We start from the raw sequence: 18565 nt of genomic DNA, 5'->3' as shown, positions 1-18565 counted from the left end.
GTGGGATTCGAACCCACGATCCAGGTTTCCAAACGAGCGAAGACAGTACATGCCTTAGACCGCTCGGCTACCGTGACCGGCCCAGCGCCACTTTGTCCACCACAAATCCCACTTGACCAGACCCAGGGATCGAATCCGGGCCGCCGTGGTGGGAAGCCAGCGACTAACCTCTTGAGCTATGGCGCGGCCAAAAGCATTCTTGTACGTGTCCTCTTACCACTGAGCACCAGCGGGAAGCTCACAGAATTTCCATTCAATTTACCTTTAATCACCCATCTTTTGTCTTGTGGATGTATTGCTGTGAAGCCTCATGTGTTGGAAGACACACAGAGATCTCCTCCACTCTGCACATGTCCTCTGGCTGCTAATGAACAGTGCGGATGCACTCAAGTGCATTCGCCCTAACTCATCACGTCTCTGTCAATATATAGAGAGATTCTTGTATTTGACATAGTTTTCTGAAGGGCCAGTTACTTCGTGTTCAAGATTTTTCTAAATAATAGATATAATTCGGATATAGCACACAATTGAGATATCCATCTACGTTCTACACTTCTATTCGGTAGGTATCGGGTTCGAATCTTGGTCAAGAGCCTGGATATTCTGTTGTCCAAATGGGTTCCATACAACTTTCCGGATCCTTATCCTGATGATCACATTTCAATTTTTTTCAGTGATACAGAAGGCGCTTTTCTGAATTTATGTTTATATGCTTTTTTATATTAGATGGACTGTAACACACATTAAACAGTAGTATATTTTCCCCCGTTTCTGTATTGTTAAGTGAGAAAAATAACTTTTACTCTTCTCCAAGTATAATTACAACGATGAAGTGAAGGAGGATGAGGTGGGCAGGGTATGTAGCACGAATGGGGAGAGGATGAATGCATATAGGATATTGGTGAGAAAGTCGGAAGGAAGGAGACCACTGGGAAGACCAAAACGTAGGTGGGTGGACAATATTGAAATGGATCTTAGAGACATAGGGTGGGGTGGTATGGACTGGATAGATCTGGTTTAGGATAGGGACCAGTGGAGGGCTCTTGTGAACACGGTAATGAACCTTCAGGTTCCATAAAAAGCTGGGAAATTCTTGAGTAGCTACAGAATTGGCGGCTCCTCAAGAAGGGTTCAGCTCCATGAGTGAGAGTAACAACCCCCCCCCCCAATATATTCTAGAGTTTAGAGCAGACTACAGGGCGTTATATCCCATAAGGCAAACCTATCAGAATTCAAGATTACTGTCAACTGTTTTTAAGTAGTTTTCATGTCTTTTGGATTTGAGGTCCTCAGAGCAGTGACTATGAAATTCGAATCTTCTGGGAAGTTTATATTTTTATTTTTACCGGACTACACGGCGCTATATCTCAGGAGACGGAACTGTTCTTATTAATGTCTGGATCTGACACATTTGGACAGAACTACTTTAACACAAGGATCGAAATCCGATGTTCCAACATGCGTGTTTTTCTCCATATCTGATTACTGTTCTCATGCGTCGTTTTTGTCGTAATTGCGCCAATATTTTCTAAGGATCTCTAATATCTGTATCCTGATAAGTGGAACATTTCATTATGTTTTTTTGACAGGTAATTAAGGCGTTGTGTACTCAGGAAATGCACTCGTCATCTTATATAATCTCGCTTTGCTGAGAAACGGTGACAGTCGCCATGAGAACTCTGTGGTGTTTGGTTTCCTTGGTAACAATTGTTGCTGCCCAGCCGAGGGCAGAGCTGGATTGGTGGCAAACTGCAGTCTTCTACCAGATTTATCCACGATCATTCAGAGACAGTGATGGAGATGGAATTGGCGATCTTAAAGGTATTTCTTTTTCCTAGGCACTACAGCCCCAGTGGGCCTAGGCCTACCTCCATGAACTTCTCCGTTCACTTCGGTTTTTCTAGATCTTACACATTCGGTAGAACTCCTTGGGCGAGTGATCAGCTCGTCGCAAGGCCTCTACCTGTAGACAAACACAGAAAAACGCACACACACAAACTAAACATCCATGAACTCNGGGGCTCTTTCCCCAGGGTTAAAGTGGCCGGGGTGTGAAGCTGACCACTCACCTCCAACTAGTGCCGAGGTAAAGAAAACGTGGGTCTATACACCCACTTCACTCCTACGCCTTTATGGCGTAGTGTTCAATTAAGTACAGAGGCAACATTACCTTACCTTTAACTTTACCAAATATATAGCTGTTATGTAATCATAGCACAAAAATTGAATGGTATTTATTGATATATTTTTTTAATATTATTTATTTCTAACTTTTCGAGTATAAAATTGTTACGTAATCCTAGCACCAGAATTCAGTGGTCTTTATGGATATATATTTTTTAATCTTATTCATTTTTAATTTATGAAATATATGAGTGTTAAGTGATCTATACACCAAAATCCGAAACGTTGCAATTAAGCCATAGGTTTGACATTGTAACTCGGTTCGAGGTTAATAAAAAAATTTCGCTAGCATCCTTCTTGGATTTACGTTTTTTTAACATGCAACAAAAAAACAAGAAATCAGTTCTGCTTACCACCTACTCTGACGCTGGTTTCTTGCTCGGATTATTCTACCCTGAGAATGGTTGCAATATGTTCCTTCGAAACGTCGATGAATTTAAATGGATTATACGGCGTTATATTTCAGAAGATGGCACTCGTTACGACTACCGCTTTTAGAACCTCCCTAAAACTGCCTTGGACTTGCATTAATATATACATTTCTCATTTCGTGATACAATGAACGAAATTACGTATCGAATGAGAATATTCTTTTATTTAGGTATTACAGAGAAACTTGAGCACCTGAAGGACATCGGTGTTGGAGGAGTATGGCTGTCACCCATCTTCAAATCACCAATGGCAGATTTCGGCTATGACATTTCGGATTTCCAAAACATCGACGCCATGTTCGGAACAATGGAGGACTTCGACAATCTTCTGGAGAAAGCAAAAGAATTCGGTAATAAAGGCATTGAAACCGCAGTGCAGAGCGTGAGAGACGAATGGAAGGCTGTTTCCAGTAATCGAATAGGCCTATTTTAAAGATGTTATGTTGTCTTGACAAGTAAATGAATAGGCTTAAATTAATTCGCTTGTTGGGGGGGTGGAGTCCAGCTGGGTCCACTCGGCACGGCGGCCACTGATTGGCCTATTGTACCTGCCCCGGGTGATTATGATGATGGAGAATTTGGTGGAATGAAGATTGGCAGGGGAAACCGAAGTACTCGGAGAAAACCTGCCCCAGCGCCACTTTCTCCACCAAAAATCCCACTTGACCAGACCCGAGATCAAACCTGGGCCGCCACTGTGGGAAGCCAGCGACTAACCGCTTGAGCTATGGCGCGGTCAAATGAATAGGCTTACTCAATTAGGCTCATTGCAATTTACATTTTAGAGCGCTGAATTTTGATTTCCTTGTCCTGGGCACTGACATTCCACCCGAATTAGAATAAAAAACCCATTCATTATATGTTAATATTTTAATTTTGTGCACTCTCTTACTAGCACCACTAATTATGAATCATTGTCTGAACTTAACGTATTTCTGTTCACATTTGTGCCTTCTTACCATCCCCTCACATTTTACTTTACGTTTAAATGCATCTGTTTTTATTTTCTGCTATTTCTCTTTATTCTTGTGTCCTACTTTGCTGCTGATAACTACTGTCTATATATCGATAGTCCTAACCTCTTGTCCAAATCGCTCCCTCCAAATCTTTGTTCCTTCACACCATAGCATAAAATATAGAAAGATAAAGCTATCGCTGTAACAGGCTCATAGGGAAATGACGTCGAGGCTGCCACATTATCTAGACAATCGGCTCAAAGATGGCGGTAAGGTTGTCAGCCTTACGCGCCGGCCGCGCTTTACCCCCACGAAAATTCCTGATACTCATTTCTATTAGAGGCTGAGTAGACCGCAGGGTCATAGTGCGGCTGGAAGAATTAGTGCGTTTAAAAAATCCACCTCATCGGGAATCGAACTCGTGACTTTTCGGCTTGTAGCATAGTGCCTCAAATAACTACGCTACCACGTGCCCCCTCACATCACCGTCCCCATTGGCTCCATGTGGGCAGCTGTCCCATCCTGTGTTCCTTCTAATCCCCTGACTGACTCCACTGAGATAAACCCTACGTCAGAAGCCGCCAGTTGCTTAGCTACTCAAGAATTTCACAACATTTTATGGAACCTCAACGTTCATTACCATTTTCATAAGAGCTCTCGAGTTGTCCCTGTTAGGAGCCAGACCAATCCAGTCCATCCCACCCCATCCTGTCTTTCTAAGATCCATTTTAACATCCTCTCACGTAAGTCTAGGTCTTCCTAGTGGTCTCTTTCTTTTTGGCTTTCCCACCAAAATCCTGTACGCATTCCGCTTCTCCCCCATTCGTGCTACATGCCCTGTCCATCTCATCCTCCTTAACTTGATCATTCTAATATGCAGTTTTCTCCAACCTCCTGTCACTTCATCTCTCTTCGGTCCAAATATTCTCCTCAACACCCTGTTCTCAAACACCCTCAGTCTATGTTCCTCCCTTAATGTCAGAGACCAAGTTTCGCACCCATACAGAACTACACGACATCCATGCGAGACACTCGGATCTCAAATGCTAAAGAATTTGTAACCATTGCAGACATAAAAGTTATTCTCGACTTCGTGCCAAATCATTCCAGTGACGAACATGAATGGTTTGTGAAGTCTGCGCAGAATGATGTTGATTACAGCGACTTCTACGTGTGGCACGACGGGAAAGTGCTAACAAATGGGACCAGGGTTCGTCCAAACAACTGGGTAAGCCCTGTACACGTGCAACTTGATGCGTATCATAACGAAGAATGTTTTCCACTAAGGAACTATTTCTTTTTCACTGGCTCTACAGCCTTCTTTGGCCTTGACCTCTGATTTTTCAGTTTCATGATCATTTTACAGTCGGTAGGACACCTTTGACGAGTGATCAGCTTGTCGCAAAGTCTCTACCTGAACACAGGACAACACAAACGGAGAATAAACACATACACGTCAGAAACATCCATGTCTTGCGTGGGATTCGAACCCACGATAACGGTTTGCGAGCGAGCGAAGGCAGTACGTGCCCTAGACCGCTCGCCTACCGTGACCGGCATGGAAATGTTGCTTTATATAAATTTAACATCAACTCTATGCGTCTTACAGCAAAGTGTGTTTGGGGGTCCCGCTTGGACGTTTCACGGGGGACGACAACAATATTATCTGCATCAGTTTGACCCCAAACAACCTGACCTCAACTACAGCAACCCCCTTGTTGTGGAGGCTATGAAGGTGAGTGGTACAGAGGTCTATCCTTAGACAGTGAATTTGCTTTCTTAACAGCAGGTGGAAGTGTTACAGTGACCCAGTCTGAACCCTCTAGAGGATGGTGGGCAGTTTTCATTGTCACGATTTAGGTGTGTGTGTGTGTGTGTGACTATAGACGGGTTTTGGATTAGTGACTGGACTTATTTAGCACTTACACACACAGGACTCGGAACTACAAGCACTAAACAACGCTATCGCTGATCTACTCACACCTAACGGATCATTAGTGCACACGATAAGTCTTCTCAGTCTGCTTTCACTAGTCATTTCCTAGTAACGGATCTTAATAGAGATTCTTTAGCTTCTGTGTTCATGTCGTTGCCCGCTGACTAATACTTCACAGCTGAACTGCCAACAGAACTAATTCCTCCAACCGTCCTGATTATAACATCTCTGCACGGACCACATAGAAAATACCGTTCTTCTATTGTTCCGTGCGTGTTCGTTGCCGCGAGAACATTTTACCGAGCTCTTGTCTAGAAACGGTCGCTATTTATTCGCCTTATCGCGGTCGTTGCATAGCAACGGCTGTACACGCTGCGCTGTCATAAGATCTGAAAGTTCGTGACGATAGAGTTATTGAGCTTTGAGCATTACCAATCGCTCTGTCTTAAGAATAAACAGGTAAGGGTAAGGTAAAAGTAAAGTTGTCCCTGCGCTTAATTAATCAAGCGCCACGCAATTAAGACATAAAGAGGAGAGGAGGTATAGCTCCATCATTGTTGACCTCGACACTAGATGGAGGAGAATAGTCAGTTACACGCCCCGGCCGCTTTACCTCCAGGGAAAGAGCTCCCGGTACCCAATAGATAGGAGGCTGGGTGGGCCCCAGAGCGTGTCTGGGCACTGTGGAGTGGAGGGAGATCTCTTGCCCCTGTTGCTACACCGACTGAGCTGTCCTAAATAGAAACAGGACGGAGGATAAGTAAAAAAAGTCAATATTTATAATTTCTGTTATAATTTGCAGTTTAGTCAACGCCCGTGAACGTAGCTCGAAATTACTGGATGATAGTGAATAATGATATGGAAAAAATGTTGAGGGAAGTGGCCATGGCCTATTTTAAATATATTAACTAGGGGATTTACCTGGAGGGATTGAGTAAAATCACGAAAAATTTCAGTCACCAGTGGCTGGTGTTCCTCTTTCGTATTCAGGAGGTCCTGATTTTGAATCTTGGTCTGGAGACAAAATACCCTTCCAAGTTTATGATGATTTTCTTCAGTTCCTCCAGAAAAATTTGAGGCCTGTGTATCTAATTAACCGACATAATAAAAAGTTTCCGACGAAATTTTTTCTGTCAGGGCCGCGCCATAGCTCAAGCGGTTAGTCGCTGGCTTCCCAACGCGGCGGCCCGGGTTCGATTCCGGGTCTGGTCAAGTGGGATTTGTGGTGGATAAAGTGGCGCTGGGGCGGGTTTTCTCCGAGCACTTCGGTTTCCCCTGCCAATCTTCATTCAAATTCTCCATCATCATAATCACCCGTGGCAGGCTACAGTAGGCCAATCAGTGGCCGCCGTGCCGAGTGGACCCAGTAGGACTCCCCCCCCCCTCTAAGCGAATTAAAAAAGTATCTTTTCTGACGAACAAATTTAATCATGACAAGTTTATATCGGCTAAGTCAGTAATTTAAAATTTAATTATTTCATTAGTAAATACTATAATCCAATCACTGTATCTCATTCCTTACAGTTGCTAAACCGTCGTTAATTAATCTAAGATTTTTACAGCTAAGCACAAATAGCTTAACTGTAATAACGCCCCTGTAGAGATTGCATTGAGCAATTAATGGGTTTAAAGTCGGCTCAGTTCCGTACTTCATGCAATGGGCAATGCGTAACAAAATTGCGCTGTAACATTTGTAATCTTATTGACCGGTATTTATCAGTTCTAAGTACTTTGGACATCGAACATATCTCACTTTGGTTTCAGAAATGATCTCAACTTCTTGCCCCACGCTTCATATCGGCGATCATGGATGATGGATTTTAATTTTATCTGAATGTTTTTACTTCGAATAAACAGATAATTTACCACTTTTTATTTCATGCATCCTGTTGTGTTATAATATATAACTTCGTTATTTAGACCGTTGTTTACATTCCCTATAGTACGGACAATATTTTGTAAGATGAGGCAGACTAGTTAGTTAGTTATTTATTGGAGAGGGTGGGTTTCCCCATGTACTTAGACCAGTATTGGTCCATTGTGCTTCCCTCTATGATATTCTACCAGTCTCTATACCCTACCGATATTGGTGCCTAGCATCAGTCCCGACCGAGCCAGCGAGTTCGGCCTCTACTGGCTTGGCGGTATCTGTAATGCTTCCCCCATCTATCAGAGGCGTTAAGACTGCTGTTGGGCGGAAAAAGTCCTTGAATTTGGCTCATTGACCTCCTTTGGAGATATGAGGTTCTTTTACGTGCCGTAAAGCTACGACACGGGACCCACGGCTTAAAGTCCCTCCCCAAGGACTTGTTCCTGAAATTTTCCGCCCTTAAAAATTCCACGACCTCCGCCGGGTTTGAACCCGCGTACCACGAATCATGAGGTGGGAACGTTACCTTTTAGACTACGGAGGCCGCTGAGGCACAGACTAAATAATTAACATTAATATTACTACATTTACATCACGAGCCTCCAGTAACAGTTTCTATACACAAAATATAGAATACTCCAATTTGTCGGTGGGAACGCAACAAAATCACAGAAACCAAAGACTGATTCGATGATGTAAAACATCAATCGAAGAATCTTTATTCTTGTTTTATACTATAACTTTTGTTTTATATAATCTAATTTATTGTATTTTTACACCAAGTATTTTAATATAATTAATATTATTGTATCAAATTTTATTAGTACTGCAGTTCAGTGGTGTATATATGTTAGCCGTGTATTTGCCTGATGATGACTATTAATAGCCGAAACATGTAGCAGAGACAAAACCAGGCACTGACCTTAATGTGGTTGTGTTGTGACGGTCTTAATAAAGAAGTTACAGATAATTTACTATTAGGTCAAAGGTCAAGAAAGAGTCGTACCCTTTAAAGTTTGTAGTATGAGTGAGAGAGAGAGAGGAGGAAGTGAGATACACTACATTTGGGGGGGGGGCAAGAAATTTTATCTCCGGTTTTGAAGGTTCCCAGGCAGTGCCCGCTTGCCCTTTTGGTACAGGTAATATATATGATTGGAATTAATTTTTATATGACGTTAGAAGGGCTGTATTATAATGCAATTTTAAGTAAAATTGGGAGTGCTGCATGTGAAGCTTCCAGTGCAAATGGAATTGCACTGGAATCCTTGATCATAGTGCTAATGCAATGTCTGCCTTATCGTTGCTAGGCAACAGGCCATCTGTGTGCCCCCATAATTTTTTGCTTTTTTCCATGAGGTCCATGTCATATCAAAAGAAAGTACGTGATTAGTTCTTCCCAGAACTTCTTAGCCGCATGTCAGGCACGCGTCAGTATGTTAACTGGTACTGATCAAATGAAACCGATCTCTCCTCTGTTACATGTTATTGCTTCACGGCCCAATTTCTTGTACAGGATGTTCTCCGGTTCTGGCTGGACAAAGGCGTTGATGGGTTTCGAGTTGATGCAGTGCCGCATCTGTTCGAGGGGCCCATAGATGTAGACGACTCAGTGACCTCAGCCCCTCAACACCGCCCCGAAACTTACGAAATGGTCGTGCAGTGGCGCAAGATAATGGATGAGAAAAGCGTTCAATATGGAGGGACCAAGTAATGAAAAATTCACGTTCCTTTGAAAACAGAATTATTCTGTACATTATCGGCCTCAGTCTCACCATTATCATAATCATCAATCAGAACTTGAAAAATCATACCACGTCCAACTCACCAAACTAAAAATCCATTTACTTACTTACTCACTTATGGAGCTGAGCCCTTCTTGAGGAGAAGCCAAATCTGCAGCTACGCAAGAATTTCCCAATATTTTATAGAACCCGAAGGTTAATTACCGTGTTCACAAGAGCCCTCCACTGGTCTCTATCCTGAGCCAGATAAATCCAATCAACACCATCCCATCTCTCTAAGATCCATTTTAATATCGTCCACCCACCTACGCCTTGATCTCCCCAGTGGTCTCTTCTTCTGGCTTTCCCACCAATATCCTATACGCACTCCTTTTCTCTCCCCAATTCGTGCTACATGCCCTGCCTACCTCACCCTCCTTGACTCGATCATTCTAATTATACTTGGAGAAGAGTACAAGTTATGAAGCTCCTCATTATGCAGTGTTCTCCAACCTGCCACTTCATCTCTCTTCAGCCCAAATGTTCTCCTCAACACCTTGTTCTCAAACACCCTCAGCCTATGTTTCTCCCTTAATGTCAGAGACCAAGTTTCACACCCATACAGAACCACAGCCAAAATTGTAATTTTGTATATTTTAATTTTTATGTTTTTGGACAGCAGACGAGAAGACAAAAAGTTCTGGACTGAATGGTAGCAAGCATTGCCCGAGTCCAATCTCCTCTTAATTTCCTCCTGAATCAGGTTTCGATTTGATATCGTCATTACGAAATATCTGAACTGTGCCATATTTTCAAAACATCTGTTTTCTATGGTTATGTCATGATTTTCTGTATATACATTAGAAGGAAAAAAAGATGCTTTTCCAGAATTTCACATCAAGGATACACGTGTTGCTAATGAGAGTTGATTGTAATTGTTTGAATGTCGGTCACAGAGTGCTGATGCTGGAGGCTTATGGGAGTGTTGATGATATAATGGGTTACTACGGGACACCGAGCGCTCCCGGCGGGCATTTCCCATTTAACTTCCGATTGATTTCGGATATAGATAAGTCTTCATCAGCTGAAGATTTCAGCACAGTTATTAATGAGTACTTGGAGCACATGACAGACGGCCGAACTGCCAACTGGGTGGTAAGTAAGGCTACTTCGTCGGGAATTTGTACAACACATAAATTGGAACATTTAAGAGATTTCATTTCATATAATTTGATTAATATGAAATTCTGTACAAGATGAAGCATTTCAGAATACTTTATAAGTGTATAAGAAATTTAATTGAATATAATTGGATTAATAGGTCTAGAGAACGGAGACTAACGGCCGTGGGGATCCGTTGCGCTGACCACGTGACACCCTCTATCGATAAAATTTGGAACTAACTTCGCCGACAAACGGCGGTCACTCTGTCCGTATAGTTCGCTCACGGACTACAGGCCACAGAGTTTATAACTTGATTAACTGGCACTTATCTGTTTCAGTTGGGGAACCACGACAAACATCGAGTTGCCAGTCGTTTCGTTCCAGAACTCGTCGACGGACTGAACTTCCTGGCGCATTTGTTGCCAGGGATCGGTGTGACATACAATGGAGAGGAAATTGGAATGGAGAACACGTTTATCACATGGGAACAGTGTAGAGATCCACAGGGCATAAATGCAGGACCTGAACATTATTTGGAGGCAACGCGTGACCTGGAGAGGACGCCGTTCCAGTGGGACAGTAGCACCAGCGCAGGTTGGTAGTTGAACCACAGCGTGTTTCTAATTTTTCATTGCTAAGGTAAAAAGTAAAGATATCTCTGTAACAAGACGTGGAGGCCCATAGGGTTGTGAGACGTCGAGGCTCCCACATTTTCTAGACAATCTGCTCACAGATGGCGGTGAGGTTGCCAGTCTTACGCGCCGGCCGTCATTTTACCCCCAGGAAGATTCCTGGTACTCATTTCTGTTAGAGGGTGAGTCAATTCCAGGGCCATAGTGCGGCTGGAAGGATTAGGTCAATTGACGAAATCCAATTACCTCATCGGAATTGGATCCCACAACCTTCCGGCTTGTAGCATAGCGCCTCAACCAATTACGCTAACGCGTGCCTCCCCCGTACATCCTATATATAAAATATATTTCTTTTTTTAAACATTTATCCTTTATGTTGAAGGTTTTTCGAGCAGTGAGTCAACATGGCTGCCAGTGAACCCTAACTATGTGGAACTGAACTTGGAGGCCCAGAAAGCTGCAGAGAAGAGCCACTACAAAGTGTACAAGCAGCTGACAGAACTGCGCAAGAATCCAACCATTCAGCGGGGAGGCGCCCACGTCGCTGCTCTTTCTCAGAACGTCCTGGGTTTTACAAGGTACGTATATTTTTTATTGCTAGTGGGGTGGGACTAAGTCCCTTGTACTGCGACCACTTCTGGCCTATTGTACCAGCCCCAGTTGATAGGTGAGGGTGATTGTGGAGCAATTGGTGGAATGAAGATTGGCAGGGGAAACCGAAGTACTCGGAAAAAATTTTCCATCACAAATCCCACTTGAGCAGACCCGGGATCGAACCCGGGCCACCGCGCTGGGAAGCCAGCGACTACCCGCTTGAGCTATGGCGAGATGACCATGCTCCTGGAAGAGAGGAGAAACGTAAAACGTAAACAGAACAGATGGGGGATTCCTCTTGCAAAACACCCACTTACAAGACTAAGAAGCAGAGGGGAGGATATTATTTAAAATGATCATAAGGAGAGGTTTTGTCAGGCTAGATCAAGATCGTGTACAACTTTGCGGTTTGTTATTAGTAGCGTGAATTATCAGACGATGCCACAACAGTGTCACATAATTCACACTTTTGTGAACATTTGCTTAGACGAAGAGTAATTAAGTACCATGTCATGAGGACATTCAAACTTAATTTTGAAATTCGATGGAGCTGAGTGGACACGGCCCTTCTGGGAATGGACGCCGGTACCCACTGCCTGGGAGAGCCAGCAGAATATCGAAATCTCGATCCACGCCTGGGATATTACTTCTGAGTGGACTCAGAATTATAAATTTAACTTCTAATATTCTCTACCTGAGACGGCATAACTAACTGATTCATAATTAAATTTGGGACACGCGGTAGTGTAGTTGGTTGAGACACTATGCTACAAGCCGGAATGTCGCGGGTTAGATTCCCGATGAAATGAGTACTAGAAATCTTCCTGGGGTTAGAGGAAGGCCATCACATAAGGCTGATAATCTCAAATCTAGAAAATGTGGGAGCCTCGACGTCTCAGAAACCTATGGGCCTGCACGGCCTGTTACAGGGATATATTTTTGTAATTAAGTTAATTTAAATTGTGTGGCTAATAGTTGATGTAATGTTACAATTATCTGCAGAACCTTGCCCGATGAGGACACTTATGTTGTCGTGATCAACCTGGGAGACGAGATGGAAGTTGTGGACGTGAAGAAAGCTCTCAGCGAGGTGCCAGATAAAATAAAAATACATATTCTTGGCATAAATTCGAGGCACATGGCGGGGTGAGTCCCACTGTATATATTGTACGAGTTTTACATGTAGTAATTTGTGCATCAGAAGTGACATAAAAGTGAGAAATTTCCTTATTCTTGTAGATTCTAAAAGGTTCTGACGATGGTCAGAATTACTGAGTTTTGGACTTTTTCCATCGTCCGGTATTCTCGGAACTAGAAAGCACGACGTTTCGGAAATTGGATCTGTTTTCGTCCTCAGATGAAGGGGGGAGACACCTAATCCACAGAATGAAATTGGAATTAATGGCAACTGAAATGTGTTACTGAACCCCGTATTTGTTTCAGGCACACATTGTCCTCGTCCAGTCTAGAGATTCAGCCGAAGGAAGCTTTCGTCTTTATAGATCCTGGGAATTCTGTCAGCATGATCCTCCCAAGTTCTCTCTTTGTGCTCATCGTGCAGTTTGTCATTCGATACGTATAAATATCCGTTGATACAATGTCGTCAAATAAACTCAGAAGGAAGCAAAAATAATTTTCAATTTGACATTCACGGATGTTCAGATCCGTATAAAAATACAGTTCAATAAACTTCAGCGTTGTTTTCGTCAACCTAAACCTAGCAGCACATGTATGTATGGGAGGTGTGTCTATACTTTTTTCAATCAACGGACAGAAGTTTATGGACATCATGCATCTCGGCATAACGCCATCACGGAGCTGAGCCCTTCTGGAGAGCCTCCACTTGTGCAGCTACACACGAACTTCCCAGCATTTTATGGAACCCGATAGTTCATTACCGTGTTCACAAACTCAGAAAGAAGCCAGAACGATCCAATCCATATCATCCCATACTCTAAGATGCATTTTAATATTGTCCCCCCACCTACTTCTTGGCCTTCCTAGTGGTCTCTTTCCTTCTGGATTTTCCACCAGTATACTATATGCATTCCTCATCTCTCCCATTCGTGTTACATGCCCGGTCCATCTCATCCTCCTTCACTTGATCATTCTAATAATACTTGCTGAAGAGTACAATTTATGAAGCTCCTCATTGTGCAGTTTACTCTAATCTCCTGTCATTTCATCTCTCTTCGGTCCAAATATTCCCCTCAACTCCCTGTTCTCAAACACCCTCAGTCTATGTTCCTCCCTTAATGTCAGGGACCAAGTTCCACACACATACAGAACCACAGGAAGAATTATAATTTTGTATATTCTAATTTTTATATTTTTAAACACCAGAGGAGAAGGCGAAAAGTTCTGAATTGAATTATAGCATACGCCATAAGCGTAATATTCACTCCGTTACTACAAATAAATTTTTGTCTGGTGTTGGTCATATGAATTTCTGATGTGTAATGTTGACGCCTCTTAATATAAGATCTTGAATTTTGTATGCTAGATCTATATGTATATAAATATATTAATATATTACAACCATGTTAACGTATTATTTTTGATCGCAGAATGTAAAACAACATGGCGACCTGTTGATATTTATGTAAATATATTACTCCATTTCATAACATTGACATTAGTCATTATTATCCAAGATGTGCATGTCAGACTTGGTATGAATGTACATATATTTTTGTTAAAAATTACAACCAGTAAGATCGGCGACGATAGATAACTTCGAGGTTATATCTGGTAATATTCAGATAGTAGGAATCTGTATGAATGAAAATGGTCCACAGAAATGTAATAACTTTTATAACTTGGTACATGAAAGAAAGTGTCCCTCAACCTTTCAAGTTCTTGAGGTTAGGTTTGTCTGATGATTCTTTTTTTGCCATCTGCTTTCGAGTTAAACACATTGTCCTTTTTCCACAAATTATATTTCAGTATATTTTTGGTTCAAATTCAACATTGATATTCACAACCACACACGCCTTAATGGCGTAGTGTTTAATTAGTTAAGCACAGAGTCAACTTCGCCATTACCTATTGACAACCACAACAATTTCCACGGGCTTTACGAAAATCTATAATATAAATTTTATTTTGTCCCCAATTTCTTTCCATTCTGTCTGTCTGATTGTCTCTAGGAAAGCAAGTGAATCACAATGCATAAAGCGATCTATTCCCATGTAACCTTATGCGTTTTACTGTACGATTTATATTTGATATTTACAAGGGATTTCATCATGTCCCACTAAGGCAGAGAACAAGAGAAAGGAGGTGTTATGTCATTTCTTTATTTTTATAACACTTGTTTAAAGATAAATAATAATACGTAATTCTTTTGTTCCAGCAGTATATTTTATTGTGTCAAATGTAAGGTTAAAATTTTCATGTTTTTGAGATATGACGTTTTCACAGCGATTACAATTAACGCTTTGCTCCCCTTGTTATGGCATCTTGTTTTATCATGTAGGGAGACATCTCCAAACGAAACAAAAACCCTCTCATTGTCTACATTTACTGCGTATTACGATGTCCATTAAGGACTTGGTTTAAAGCTCCTTGAAATTTCAATGGGAGAATTATATGGCTCCCTTCTATAGCTACGGTTTCTAGAGATAACCCCTCCATTGACATATTCTTGTACATTACAGCCATTGAGAGACAAGCTGCAATGAAGATTGCACTTAATGCACTCGCTAGGGACTTAAAGCAACTTCGGACAGACAGCTTATTCGAATAAACCGTGCTGCTACGTAGAGATAACATTTCTAGCAAAGATGGAGATTCGAGTACAGGCTAAAACATTGGTGCCGAAGTCTGTTGAAATTTCAGTGGGACAATTTGGCAATTCCCACGTCTAGCGACATTCTCCGCAGATAACCCTTCCTTGTATCCACTGTTGTGTGTTATGTTTGTCGAGGGACGCTCTGAAACTGCGATTTTCACACACGCTTAGAGATTGTAAGGTTCTGGGCAGACATCTTGCTAAAATAGGATGTGCTGCTAGACAGAAATAACATATTTCAGCACAGCTACCTTTCATTGCTGTTTATTATTCTATTGTGACTACTAACGACGGTAACCGATAAATAATGTGGCATATAGACCCGTTGCTGGGCAACGACCACGAAACAGACAGCGGCGTGCGCGCAGTAATGGACGTATTGTTTGGAAGCAGTGTTTCCTATGTGGTCCACTCTGAGGCTATATAACTCGACCCACCGAGGTCAGTTCGGCTAGTGCAGTTCAGTGCAGTGGGCTGGAGCGAGTTGGTTGGTGAGTGAGTGAGTTAGAGGACCACTGCGGTTCAGTCGTTGTGAGCTGTTGTTGTTAGAAGCCGGTAGCTGAGGCACGGGGGCAGTTCGGAAACCCAGAGGAAAGGGAACGTCTACCGTTGGAAGCCGTTACCAGACAACGATTGCTGAAGACACCGCAGACTGAGAAGATTTAGTGCGTGTTCTAATGAATTGTAGAGCGTGTGAATTAGTGATAGCAAGTTACTTGTATTTAAGATCTCTAAGTGTTCAATAAATCCAATTACCAATCCAAACCCCGTCTATAGTCACTCATAATCGTGACAGTAATAGCAGAATACTTATTCTGTGCCTTTTATGCAGTAGGTGTTGGTGCATGAAGAAACGTAATCTAACAGACACCTACGAGTAGTTACAAGCACCGAGTCATATATTGGTTTTATTAATAAGCAGTTTTACTAGTTTATTTGAAGGTGAACTCAGGCGGTGAACAACTGAGCCCCATTCATGTGATTTTGTATAAAACACTTCCGGTCGTTTATTTACGGTCTGTGTGTCATATTCTTGATGCTTGTTTTTTTTTTTGGCACTATATGAACCTCACACTCTATAACACAGAATCCGTAGAATGATTGGTGAATCATGAATTATAAATAATCTAGAAGGAAAGAGTCGTGGCCTATTTGAGGCACTGTCTTGATTTCATTCTGTGGAGGGAGCGAGCGAAGCCATAAGAACCTCAATTAGAATGCCGGTATCTCGGCTAAGATTCGAACCTAGCACTTCCTCAGTGCAAGTCTAGAGACTTACCCCTAAGCCAACCCGCTCGGTCTAAGTGTTATCCCTTCTGTTATACCAGATAAGCAGTCGTGGTTAGTGAACAATGCCGCAACTTGGTGTTTACATAAACCAGCAGCGTGAAGTGAACCTGGTTACGTAACTTCTTATAAGTGTCTGGGATTTTGCTGAATTATTAACATCGGTCAAGGCCGTGACAACTCCCTCTATGGCTCTACAGCCATTTGGACCTTGACCCATTTTTCAGTTCCTTAATCTTATAAAGGCCGGTCACGGTAACCGTGCGGTCTAAGGCATGTACTGTCTTCGCTCGCTTGGAAACCGGGATCGTGGGTTTGAATCCCACTCAGGGCATGGATGTTTAGTTTGTGTGTGTACGTTTTTATGCGTTTGTGTACATGTAGAGGCCTTGCGACGAGCTAATCACCCGCCAAAGGAGTCCTACCGAATGTGTAAGATCTAGTAAACCGAAATGAAACGGAGAAGTTCATGGAGGTAGGCCTAGGCCCACTGGGGCTGTAGTGCCAAGGAAAAAAAATCTTATAAAGAAGTCGGTAGGACTCCTTGGACGGGGATCAGCACATCGCAAGGCCACTACATACACACAGGACAACACACACACACACAGAATACACACACAGACATCCATGCTTCTAGTGGGACTCGAACCCACGATACCAGCGTTCGAACGGGCGAAGACAGTACTTGCCTTAGACCGCGTGGACATTGTGATCGCGTGTGTATATTTTTACCGCCGTTAAATACTCCATATAACTAACAAATGTTGTTTAACGTAAATTTCTTCATCAGGACAGGTTTCAGAGCACCGGGTGGGATAGCGCCCCTGATTATGACTTAGAAGAACATGAACTGAAGCGGACGTGGCTAATTTTGTACTCTTCTATGATTTGTCTCAGGGAACTGAGGAGAATCACGAAAATCTCAGTCAGGATAACAATATTGTGATATGATGCCCGAAAGCCGGAATAGTGGTCAGAATAGATGTTCATTGCTAGGCAACGACTCGGTAAACATATTCCTGCGGAAGAACATACACAAACAACAATCGAGTAACTTCCGATTCTATGCAACAGCGCTGTAAACACGCATTCACAACAATAGCAAGGCTGTGTTTACTGCTTGGTCCGTGAGAAGTGGTTATAAAGAAGAGTTAAGACGAATTGGTCGAGTTTCGAGACGCCAGCCTGCCGGGATATGAGCTTGGGACCAGAAGAACTGAGTTGAGTTGGCAGTTGCAGAATAACGACAAGAAAGGAATTAGGCGGTGCAAAGAAAACTTCATGTGTGATTTGAAGTTACAGTGAGATTGCTATGAATCCGTTTGTCAGGAAACGACTAGTGAAGGCCGAGAATCCTAGTGCGTGTGCCTTGCGACGAGCTGATCCCACGTCCAAGGAATCCTGCTGACTATGTAAAAGGATTAAGAAACTGAAAAAGCGGCAGACGTCCAACAAAGGACTATAGAACCATAGATAGAATGATAGAATATCTCAGATAATATAGCGTTCAAAGGTGAGATTATGGATAAATAATGAATAGGAAGGGATGCAGGAGGAAGAGATCGTGGCATAATTTGAGATATTATCCCGAAAATTCCATGAAGGACTGAGGAATACCACGAAAACATCAGTATATTCTGTTTTCCTGCTCAGCATCGAAAAGTGTCCCTCTCGAATACAAGTCAAAAGCGTTGTCACCTTTCCCGATTCATTAAACAAACTAAGAATTATACAATGTAGAATCGTTTGCGCTGCGCGAAACTGAGGTGGTTCCCCTAGCTCCTCCAAGGCCGGCCGACAAACGCCCACGGAAACCCCAGCGAGCCGTCTTCAACATGTTCACGTCGACACAAAAAGCTTCAAGACGCCGAGCAGTAAACCGGCAGCCATTCGCAGGATCCGAACCGTGAAATGAGTACGTTCCTAGCAAAGCCGTTGCGTCCAAACAATGGAAGTCCTTGGAATTCAGATTTCAGCGTAGTTTATTTTGACAAGTA

At 42.6% G+C, this 18565-nt stretch overlaps 1 protein-coding gene across 1 annotated transcript; it reads left to right on the top strand.

Moving 5' to 3' along the window:
* Positions 1–1619: 1619 nt before the first annotated feature.
* Positions 1620–13489, top strand: LOC111870908 (maltase 2). Its single transcript, XM_023863537.2, has 10 exons — positions 1620–1821; positions 2786–2965; positions 4642–4799; positions 5181–5306; positions 8891–9084; positions 10055–10253; positions 10601–10856; positions 11277–11472; positions 12491–12634; positions 12932–13489. Exons 1-10 carry the CDS (start codon positions 1671–1673, stop codon positions 13068–13070), a joined length of 1743 nt encoding a protein of 580 aa, XP_023719305.2. The 5' UTR covers positions 1620–1670; the 3' UTR covers positions 13071–13489.
* Positions 13490–18565: the final 5076 nt, after the last annotated feature.

Source organism: Cryptotermes secundus, unplaced genomic scaffold (genome assembly GCF_002891405.2).
Source record: "Cryptotermes secundus unplaced genomic scaffold, Csec_1.0 scaffold896, whole genome shotgun sequence".
In the NCBI taxonomy this organism is placed as follows: Eukaryota; Metazoa; Arthropoda; class Insecta; order Blattodea; family Kalotermitidae; genus Cryptotermes; species Cryptotermes secundus.
Note: the sequence above shows the minus strand (reverse complement) of the source record. Positions and strands in the feature narration are given on the sequence as shown.

Bases quoted from the DNA above. Each gene is read 5' to 3' on its own strand.
- LOC111870908 (XM_023863537.2), top strand. From the start codon at position 1,671: ATGAGAACTCTGTGGTGTTTGGTTTCCTTGGTAACAATTGTTGCTGCC. The intron at 1,822-2,785 runs GTATTTCTTTTT...TCTTTTATTTAG, and splicing joins TGGAATTGGCGATCTTAAAG to GTATTACAGAGAAACTTGAG. The intron at 10,254-10,600 runs GTAAGTAAGGCT...TATCTGTTTCAG, and splicing joins GCCGAACTGCCAACTGGGTG to TTGGGGAACCACGACAAACA.